The sequence below is a fragment of the Sinocyclocheilus grahami genome, unplaced genomic scaffold (genome assembly GCF_001515645.1).
Source record: "Sinocyclocheilus grahami isolate Dianchi unplaced genomic scaffold, SAMN03320097.WGS_v1.1 scaffold9.1, whole genome shotgun sequence".
NCBI lineage: Eukaryota > Metazoa > Chordata > Actinopteri > Cypriniformes > Cyprinidae > Sinocyclocheilus > Sinocyclocheilus grahami.
The window spans coordinates 2,684,265-2,695,346 of record NW_015505188.1 but is presented as its reverse complement, the minus strand read 5'-3'; the positions used below and the strand labels follow the sequence as shown (position 1 = coordinate 2,695,346).

The window sequence follows — 11,082 nt, the reverse complement described above, 5'->3', positions numbered from 1 at the left end:
CATTTGAGTAAAGTGAACTCATTGTCATGTTCAAGAAACCAGTCTGAGATGATTTGAGCTTTGTGACATGGTGCATTATCCTGCTGGAAGTAGCCATCAGAAGATGTGTACACTGTAGTCATAAAGGAATGGACATGGTCAGCAACAATACTCAGGTAGGCTGTGGCATTTAAATGATGCTCAATTGTTATTAAGGGGCCCAAAGAGTGCCAAGAAAATATCCCCCACCACCAGCCTGAACCGTTGAGACAAGGCAGGATGGATCCATGCTTTCATGTTCTTTACGCCAAATTCTGACCCTACCATCTGAATGTCGCGGCAGAAATCGAGACTCATCAGACCAGGCAACGTTTTTCCAGTCTTCTATTGTCCAATTTTGGTGAGCCTGTGCGAATTGTAGCCTCCGTTTCCTGTTCTTAGCTGACAGGAGCGGCACCCGGTGTGGTCTTCAGCTGCTGTAGCCCATCTGCTTCAGGGTTCGACGTGTTGTGCGTTCAGAGATGGTATTCTGCATACCTTGGTTGTAACGAGTGGTTATTTGAGTTACTGTTGCCTTTCTATCATCTCTAACCAGTCTGCCCATTCTCCTCTGACCTCTGACATCAACAAGGCATTTTCGTCCACACAACTGCCGCTCACTGGATTTTTCTCTTTTTCGGACCATTCTCTGTAAACCCTAGAGATGGTTGTGCATGAAAATTCCAGTAGATCAGCAGTTTTTGAAATACTCGGACCAGCCCGTCTGGCACCAACAACCATTCCACGTTCAAAGTCACTTAAATCCCCTTTCTTCCCCATTCTGATGCTCGGTTTGAACTTCAGCAAGTCGTCTTCACCACATCTAGATGCCTAAATGCATTGAGTTGCTGCCATGTGATTGGCTGATTAGCAATTTGTGTTACCAAGCAATTGAACAGGTGTACCTATAAAGTGGCCAGTGAGTGTATATATGTATGTATATATATAAATATATACATATACTGTATATACACACACACATATATATATATATATAATCATTTATTGATTAGTCATTTATTGTTGTTTTTTTTATATTATTTTTCCATTGCTCTTTAATGTTTAGTCTTATGATGTGTGGTTTCAAGGGATGATTGTCTTTATGAGTAAGAGATAGGAGAATGTCTTCATTTCAAGGCTTTTAACATCACATGTTGTTGTGAAGCAGTACTTTTCCATTGCTGTGGCTTGTGATATAAAAACATTAGTTGATTTTTGGGTACCAGACAAGATTTCCTGTTAACAGGATTTGGGTATTAGACAAATTTGCTGACTAGTTGTTCTGTTACCAGACAAACAAACTGATATTTTCTTACAGGATCTGGCATCCTGGGCTGGATCTGATATTTCTGGCATGGAGGCATGATCTAACACACATTAAACTTGATGTTATACCTCCAGAACATAACCTGCATATGCTGCACCATGTCATTGAATTAAATACAAGAACTTCTACAACACTTTGTGGATTCTGGCGTGTTTGTTAGAATGAATTTATAGTCTGCACTCTTGTGGTCTGTTGCAGTCTTCAGTGCAGAGTTATTATCATTGATTAAAACTAAAACTAAAACCATAAAAACGTCACTTTAAGTAAAATTGATTTACATAATAATCATAATTTAAAAAAAACTTAAACTTATTTTATTTTAGCTGTAGTTGCCAGGACATCATTTCTCATTTTCATTTAGTTTAACTTTAGGTAGGCTACTAAAATAACTAAATCTAACTAAAACGAATATGTATAAAAATGAATAAAAACTGTGCATAGTAATAATAAAAATGTCTAGAACACTCTAAATAAAACAACTAAAGCTTTAACTACAATGGAATTTAAATATGTATTAAATATATTAAAATCTCATTTAAAATATAAAGTATAAATATAAATTATACTAAAATAACACTGCTTCCGTGACACGTATTTCTTTTTAAATAAGCCTTTATTAAATCTCTTCAAAACACAAACGGGCATTATAATTGTTGAACAAGTCCACAATGAGTCCAAGCAGCATATATTGAAAGATTATATATACAAACAAAATAATTACTTGCAAATACTACATACAGAAATATCTAAAAACAAACTATGTATAAACTAAATTTAAGGGGGACTAATCAATACATACTGCAGTAATTTAGAGAGTTTTAAAATGTTCCGTTTTTCAGCTGCTTTAAGTATTCAAATCAAATTTTCAAATAATTTTTAAATGCCACAAAACTTGAGTAAGTCTGTGAAACTATGATTATAAATGTGGCATATAATGACTGACCTCTGGTGGTGGCGCTGCAGGTAATTGTTCAACTCCCAGTTCAACTGAATTTTATGGGTAGGTTTAGGTGCAGGGCGATAGAAAATACAGTTTGTACAGTATAAAAACCATTACGCCTATGGGGAGTCCCTACAAGGATAGTGCACCAGACTGTGTGTGTGTGTGCTGAGACACAAAATGCATTAAAACCTTCTGCCTTTCTCGCAGGATCAACTCTAGTTTGTAATATGTCTGGATATTTAGAGTTCATGTTCTTGGATTCTGGCCAAGTGTAATTGATGTGTATTTATGCAACGTTTATCTGGATATTCAGGCCTACGCATAGCTAACAATAAAGTGCATTGCTATTTGTACCGTTTATCATTTATTTTGTAAAATGAACTTGAATATGACATGTGGGAGGATTCAAACTCTAGTCAGTTCACATCTGTCTTTACAAAAGTTTATTTCATTGTACAGAAAGGTTAAGACCCATATAGGGATATAATCAAATTCATTAAAGATGAGAGAACCCTGGATTCACAAAGACCCACAGTATAAACAGCCCTTGTTAAAGATGGGAATTAAAAGCATGTGTTTTCTCATTTTAGGCTGCCCCCCCCTCCAGTTGCTTATTTACATCATTTTCCAAACTCCCAGTCATGCCAAGCATTTTCTAAGCAAAATCTTTTTTATTGCAAGAAAAGCACAATGATCACATGCATGATATGAAATGTCAGAATCCTTTGTCTTTCTAAGGCTGTTTTCATAGCTAGCATTTAATGCGTCCTCAACACAATCAATGGAATAATATTCTCACACTTTTCAAATAATTTGACAAAATTACAACTTGATTGGAAATGTTGCACAATAAAAAAATTTTTTTTTTCTATTACGTCGTTTTGTTCACGTGTCATGTCTCATCTTATACATGCTCTTCACTGACACTACTAAGGTTAGCATATACTGTAGCTTACACTAAGTTTTAGTAAAACTTTATTAAGGCCAAAAATATTGGATGTGGTGGCTACAACTGAGGGAGAGTTAGTTTATTTATTTATTTTTATAATATTTTTTCACATAATAAACATTGAAATAGTTTTTGATCATTTCTTTCTTTGTTTAGATCCTCACCAGTGTTGGGGAAAGTTACTTTTAAAAGTAATGCATTACAATATTGCGTTACTCCCTAAAAAAGTAACTAATTATGTTACTTAGTTACTTTTTATGGAAAGTAATACGTTACGTTACTTTTTAAATCTGGACAGGGCTTGCTTGTTTGTTTTTAAAATAAAAAAGTTATATTTTTGGCAAATATAAAAGCCTTTTCACACCAAAAGTGAAGAGAATACGCCTCAGGCTGAAGGGAAAGTACAGTTACGTCCGTACAGTAGAGTGCAGAAGAAGAAATTTCAACACACTTCAGCAATAAAAAAAGACACACAAATGTTTGTCTAGAGTAATTTTTGCTTATTAGTACGGTTGAACTGAATCATCGAAGACATTGGTTAATAGAATGGGATTAAATACATAAAGGATATTTGTGTTGTTTAACATATAATTATTGCAGGTTTGCGTTATATTCTGAGTTGCATTATTTTTATTCATTTTGAGGAATACTGAACCTGTCTTGTATTTTAGTTGATGAATTAATGCATATTCATATTTATTTTAGAACTACAGTAACATCTTCTGATTTCTCTCAACATGGGGACAGGAGAGCTGTCGATCAATAAATTGGGGGGGAAAAAGTAACTTGCATTACTTATTTGAAAAAGTAACTCAAATCAAAAAGTAATGCGTTACTTTACTAGTTACTTGAAAAAAGTAATCTGATTACGTAACTCGCGTTACTTGTAATGCGTTGCCCCAACACTGATCATCATAAGAACGTAATTAAACGTCATAATTCATATTTTAATACATGTTCAAAGTTAAAAATTCAAAGGACCCGAGTAAAGCACTACAATCTACATAAAAGGCACGCTAAAGTACCAAATAAATGTAAGAATGCAAAAACGTTTCCAAGGCAGTTACAGCGATCTTTATATACCAAAAACAGAGCCGAAATCTGTTACAACCACTGGAAGGTAAAAATCGCAGAAAGAAAAATCCCAATAACACCCGTCTGTTGTCCAGTGAGCAGTCGCACAGCCTCCGCAGGAAGTCCTTCCTCAATAAAGAAACTTGAAGAGAGTGCGGAAGTGAAACACAAGTGGCCACACAAAGGACGCGTGAACGGCATAAACAGAACACATTAAAACAACCATCCGAGGTATTTAACCCTTATATATTTATCAATATTGTTATCACACATACTCGGTTGCATAACATCTTACACAGTGTTTATTTCGATAGTTCTGTGTTGATCAAGTATGTTAGCCTAGTTAGACTTGACTTTGACGGGTTTACTTTCGCTTTTCTCGGCGTGAACACCAGCGGTCGAAGCGTCGTTACTTTGCAGTATCACAAATATCTCTGATTTACAAACGCGTACACATGTTTTATCGCTAATCTGTTGTATTCTTGTTTTCAGATTTAGCTACAGTATATACAGTATGGCCACCACAGACACGGTGTACAACACCACCACAACAGTGCAGGAGCCCAAGTCCAAAAAATGGATCATCATGCCACCAGAGAACCTGGACAAAATTAGATACTTGATAAAAGGGATTGAAGTGGTAAGCAACGTGTTTCGTGTTTGTCTAAAGTAAAAAAATAAAAACACAAACGTGACCGCATGTTTACATGTAACTTACTGTGATCGTAATATATTCGACATCTAAATAAATGAACAATATAGCCTTAAAATAGGCTAATCTAATTTAGCATATGCACTTTTCTTTGTAGTAATGTAAAATGCTTAGCAACTTTTTTCTAAACCATTTAAACCAAAGTGCATTGGGACATGGATTGAGTAAGAGGTCTTGTAGCTAAGTGGTTAGTCCGGTTTAAATACAGCACAAGTCAAGCTGGCATTATTGGAAAAGTGCGTGAGTTTCCATAAAAGTGTATTATGGTAAACAATAATGCTGACAGTTCATTAACATGTAAAAGGTGGGGCTAAAATATGACTGCTGATGTTTTAGTGTTCATTAGAATATTGTGGTTTCTGTTACATGCTAATGAAGGATTCTGCTGAATGAATCAATCCACTGCCATGTCTCACACATCCTGATAATGCAAATGATGTTTAACAAGTCCTTGGGTGCCAGTGAGGGTGGCAACTTTTTTTTGTCTCCATTTAATAATGACAAGCTTTTGTTCTGTACAAGCTTGGCCATTTCAGCATTGCAGTCATATGCTGCTTGGTTGGTGCTCATGGGGCTTTTTGGACTGTTGGTACTAGGCTGTTGGTGTTTGAGTTCAAGTTAGAAATTCCCTCCATTTCCTTGGTATCTTCTATATGTGTCAAACTGATTTCTATAATTGATGACAAAGCAGAGCATGCATGCGTCCCTGTTCACTCGGGAATAAATGTGTACCGTTCGAGTGGCTATTTAGTAGATATTACTTGTGCTTTGCAAAGAGATGCAGTCAACTCCTATGAGGCGAGGTCTTGGTTCAGCATCATTCATTCACTGCAGTGTTTATGTTACTTGGCACACAGTAAGCATTAAAATATCTTTTTAATCCCAAATACTGGCATGGGCTCGACAGGTTTGTGCTCCATTTCTTAAGATATGAGAAATGTTTATGTGCTTTAATGGACGTGAGGAAATCTGACCATTTGATTTGATGAGTGACCTAGAAATGGTGCTGAATCCAATTTTTTTCAAAGTGTTTCTTTGTTTTAAAATAAAATCCAAAATCCTTTTGGTTTATTTTCTGGGCTAAATTAGATTTTGAGTCCCCGATTCTCAGTGAAGTCTGAAATATTCAGACTCCTCCGTACATATTTTCATCTCGATCTTTAGCTTTTAGCATCAATTCTCAGGGTGTCACTAATTGGTTGTCACTTTATTTTAAGTGTTTGAATTTGCAAGGTCACAGCTGAAAAGACCAAAGGGCATTGTCTGCTTGCATGTGACAAACTAAGTAATATCAGGTGTAAGAAATGACTGTCTGCCTTTAAACTGTAAATGCAGTTAGAAGGCAGATGCTAAATTCAATTACCCAATTCTTATCTTTCACAATATGTTGTGGTGAGTCAAAAGTTTAAATGACATTGAAATTAAATTTAGCCAGTAATTACCAGATAGAGGTCAACATTGAGACAAATACACCCTTTATGAGTAAATGCCCCTACAGTCCAGGGCCTGGTCTCATGCTTTTCTGGAAAATAGATTTTATGAAGTGTTTCTCCTGTAGTGTATTCAGGGAAATTGCCCCTGGAGTTTTTTTTTTTTTTTTATATATATATAATTTTTTTTAATGATTATGATTTTTTTTTTATGTACTGATTTCTTCTGGATGCCCTTGAAATTCTCTACATTTAATTTCCTTTTCCACTTAGCTAGTGACATAATAACACTGGAACACCTTGGTACTTCCCAGATGAAACCTCATCTAGATCAATTGCCATGCTGAAGTTAGTTCTTAGAGGTCCTGCAGTGAGAAGAGTGTCTTTCCTCATCTACCTCCAAACCACTTTATCAAATTATTGCCCACAAACCGTAGCGTTTGTTTTTTGTGGTATATAAACCCAGTGCAGTGTACAGTATTAGTAATTTACCAGTGGGAGTTTGCAGCTGCTTTGTTTCAGTTTTTTTTTTTTTTTTTTAAAGTCAGCAATTTTTTTTCTCAGTTCTTGACATTCAATTTCCATCTGTAACACTTGATATTCTGTGTATTTAAGTTTCTGTTTTCAGTTTTTGAGTTTGTAAGACTACTCTGGTTTTGTTCAGGAAATCAATCTACCCACAATGTATTCAGCAGAGCAGAGACGGTTGGCCGCAGTCAAGTGACTGTACTGTATTGTGAATAAATCCTTTGATTTTATTGTGGTCAGTCTATTCCAAAGTACAGATCAATTTTAGCACTTAAATAATTAAAAATAATTTGTATGCATGTTTTCCAGGAGTGAAGCTTTTTGTGTTTCGGTTTTAGACTGAAATAGTTTCTGTATGGTTTCATTTTACTTCACCATGCTTTGTTACATTTGAGGTCATTTCACTCATAAATGTCTAAAATAAGCCCCTTTTTGGGTGGTGAGCGGGCAGTGTCTTTATTCTGTTGAATAGCAGCTGTGTTCTATCCGGCTTGTTTGGATGGAGGATTTCGAATGGATTCTGTGTGGTAGCGATAAGGTTGTGCTTCTTAAGCGACAATAACAATTGCATGTGAACCTGCCCTGTTCCTTCCTAGCAGTCAGGGCTGTCAGAGCTGTCAGCGCTCAAAACAGACGTTATGAGTCAGACGAGTGGGCTAGTTTGTCATTTTGACATTGCTTCTCATGAAACTGCATTTTGTGTAAATGAGAACACTGTTACGATTTCCTCTTCCTCTGTACTGCCAGTTACTTCAGATTTTCCCATTTTGCCTTGAATCTGTTCTCTTTTTACCAGTTGAATGTCAAATACCAACTATTTGTTATATGCATGCATGTTAAAAGATTAATAAGATTTTAGTTTTATTATTATTATTATTATTATTATTTCCTGTACTCCAAATTCCTTTGTCATAGTGATTATGAATGTAATTGCTATGTGTTTTATTAATGGTTTAAAAGAAACAAATTCATCACCCAGAGTTTAATAGCAGAAATGTTATAGAAATATTCGTCACAACAAACAATGGAGTTATTTTGAAGGACTTCTCTATAAAGTATATTTGAGTAACTTTAATAGCACGAGTGCATCAGTTACAGTTTTTTTTTAAATTTTTTACAGTTTCAGTTCGCTAAAGGGAAATGGAGTGGAAAGTCTCCTGGAATTGATGTAACTGGTGTAATTTCACCCTTGGACTGGAAGACCTCATAATTGTGCACATGTGACTAAAACATAGAGTTCAGGATGATGAATATCAGGCTTGTGATGTTAAAGGAAACATGAACAATTAAAAACAGTTTGCTTGGGTGTGTATGTGTTTTCCCAGAGTCAGTGTCTTGGGTGAATAGCTTATTCTCACCTTCGGGAATCCCCCTATACCTGATGCTGCTGGTGTATTAACTTCACACCTGTTTTTCTCTCAGTTTCGAATTGTGACTGAGGATGAATGTGCTCTGACTAAGCAGCATTCATCACATTAAATACAATATTTTGTCACTTAGGAAACACCCAAATCATTCATATTGTCTTGTATACAGGATAGAGTTATCGAAATGAAAAGCTGATCCTGCCACCTAGTGGTTAATTAATGCACTTGGATTTCATTTGTGTCCCCTCAGCTCCTCTCGTTTGTGGCTTTTGTGATGGAGGAGGTCGTGTCCAACTGTTTGCACTGTGGTCCACTCTACTTTTTTGAATTTGTCAGTTGCTCAGCCTTCCTCTTCACGCTGTTGCTCCTCATCCTCCTGGCCACAGTGTTGCACCAGAGAGTTGGAATTACCTGCTGGCCTACTCTGGTAAGTCAAAAAACACTGCTAATAATATAACATCACTATTATTATTAAATTTTTTACAATATACAAATGTTAAATATTATAAAAATGTTGAATATTATATTAATAATTGTGTATAAAATGTAAAAGCCTGTAAACAAATTTTTTTTTTAGTTTCTATATTATGTTTTATATAAAAATATTTGACTGCTCCTGACCAGTCAGAATCACCTATTCCAGATTATACAATTTTATCCAATTTACAGTTAAGTTACTTTTCATTTTTCCATAGGATTTTGGTTACACAACAGCCATGGCAATCCTGTTCCTCCTTGCCAACATTGTGTTTGCGGCAGACAATGGTCAGACTGATCTGGAGCAGGGCGCAGTGGTATGTTGGCACTCGATTTGTGTTTTAGCTGATATGACAGCATAGCTGCTACTGACTGGCTAACTGGCATTTAACTGTCTTTCCTGTATTACAGGTGTTTGGCTTCCTGGCCACGGTGGCCTTCTTTATGGACGTTGGTTTGTTTGTGAAAAATCACGGTATTCCTTGCCGAAAGGGAAACAACCAACAAGCAGACGGCACACCCAGACCAGAGAGTGAGAAACTTAATTCTAATGGAACTGACTCAGTGAACTGAAGCTTTTACCAGCAGTTTGCTGACATATTCAAAAGCTTTTTTCCCTTTTGTCAAACAATTTTTTTATACATGAGAAATGTTTTTACCCAAAGAAAAAAAAAAAGCATAATATTTCCATTTCGGTCAGTTACTAACTGGCATGTTGGACCAGTTTTATATTGTGCCTGAATTATTTTTATATTTTTCATAAGTCGTAATTTTACAAGCGAAGTAGACAACATTCTTACGATATCCTTTATAAAACAAACAAAAAATATTTTGCCCATACAGAGTATACTTTTGTATGATTACACAAATTAAGTCATCCTATCCTTATTGGAGTGTATGAGCTGCGGAATTTTAGACCATTTATTCTTATGAATTAACAAGTACAAAACGATGCACTGTATTTCTTAAAGAAGTACTCATTCCTGATTGTTTTTGTAGTTATATATGCTTTCCTGAAATAATATATTTTGGAGAAAAATCTGGATTTGATCATGTTGACATTAGTACCTGTTTTACAGCACAGGAATATGAATATGATATTGGATAGGAGGCTTAAAAATAATGAAATATTTTCTTTTAACACTTGCACTGTATACACAAATGTCATGAAATCATTTTTACTGTAAAGATGTGAAGTGAATGTGGTGACAGCAAGATGAAGATGTTATGGCTCATGATGATCATGTTTCGCTGTGCAAAGGATGTCAGGGGTGTACAGTCATAGATTTTTTTGTACATTTTTTTAATTAAAACGTCATTTTTGTATTGTGTGGAACTAGAAGTGTTGTATATTTTCTTTTGTGCTTTTATCTTGTTCCATGTGAGCCCAGATTGTGTTTTTTTGTGAGCGTGTTAATCTATGAACATGAAGCATTAAATCTAATGGAAGTTTAATACCCTTTCCAAACAGATATTTGTCTTTATTTGGAGGTATGTGCGTGTAGGCCCAAATTTGTTTGTTTAAATGCCCGTGGAGATGAACGGACTGCAAGTTTTCTGAGACACTAATCTGCCTGACGCTTCCACCCTCCTGTGCTGTACAACTGACTGCTGCTTTCTTATGTTAATTAAACATTGTGCATATTTAAAATCCTGATATTGTGTTGATGCTTTGAAAATAGCCACTCTCTTATTATTCCTTCTTAAGATATGGATCAGTCATCTGGTTAGTTTTAATTTTTGTAAGGACTGTATGATTTTTAAAATGAAAAGACTAGTGGATCTGTTTGAATACCAGCATTGTTTGTACAAAAGGTCACATGGAACATTTTTAAACATCTCTGCATTCCAGTTAAGCAATAAATGGCGGGCTCCGAATATCAGACTCCTGTTTTTGTGTGAAATTTATTTGGAAAAATGCTTGTTAAGGCTTTGCAAACCAGTGATTGATAGCTGTGTATGTGATTCATCGGTTCAATCAAATGTGCAGCCTGGCTGAAGACACACATCCTTAAAAAAAGGGAATAGTTATTTTCTTAAAGATTCATTTATTTAGCCTTTAAAGACTGATGAGTACATTCATTTTATGCTGCTATCTTGCATGTTTGTACCTGTTTCTGACCTGAGTAAATCAAAATGTAGCTCAAGTATATCAATGTATATTGTGTTGATTTATTATATGTTCCCTTTGTACTTAGTTGTACTTTGTAAAACTTTTTTCCCCCTAAGGCTAACACTAGATGTCGCTGCCTGCACA

The 11,082-nt window shown here is 35.4% G+C and overlaps 1 protein-coding gene across 1 annotated transcript; it reads left to right on the top strand.

Moving 5' to 3' along the window:
• Nucleotides 1–4,356: 4,356 nt before the first annotated feature.
• LOC107592871 (CKLF-like MARVEL transmembrane domain-containing protein 6) lies at nt 4,357–10,704 on the top strand. The gene is made up of 5 exons (XM_016282452.1): nt 4,357–4,542; nt 4,804–4,951; nt 8,599–8,775; nt 9,044–9,142; nt 9,237–10,704. Exons 2-5 carry the CDS (start codon nt 4,826–4,828, stop codon nt 9,396–9,398), a joined length of 564 nt encoding a protein of 187 aa, XP_016137938.1. The 5' UTR covers nt 4,357–4,542; nt 4,804–4,825; the 3' UTR covers nt 9,399–10,704.
• Nucleotides 10,705–11,082: the final 378 nt, after the last annotated feature.

What these genes read in the sequence shown, in the direction of transcription:
- LOC107592871 (XM_016282452.1), top strand. Translation starts at nt 4,826, where the DNA reads ATGGCCACCACAGACACGGTGTACAACACCACCACAACAGTGCAGGAG. An exon ending in TGATAAAAGGGATTGAAGTG is followed by an intron (nt 4,952 to 8,598) that starts GTAAGCAACGTG and finishes GTGTCCCCTCAG; the next exon opens with CTCCTCTCGTTTGTGGCTTT. An exon ending in ATCTGGAGCAGGGCGCAGTG is followed by an intron (nt 9,143 to 9,236) that starts GTATGTTGGCAC and finishes CCTGTATTACAG; the next exon opens with GTGTTTGGCTTCCTGGCCAC.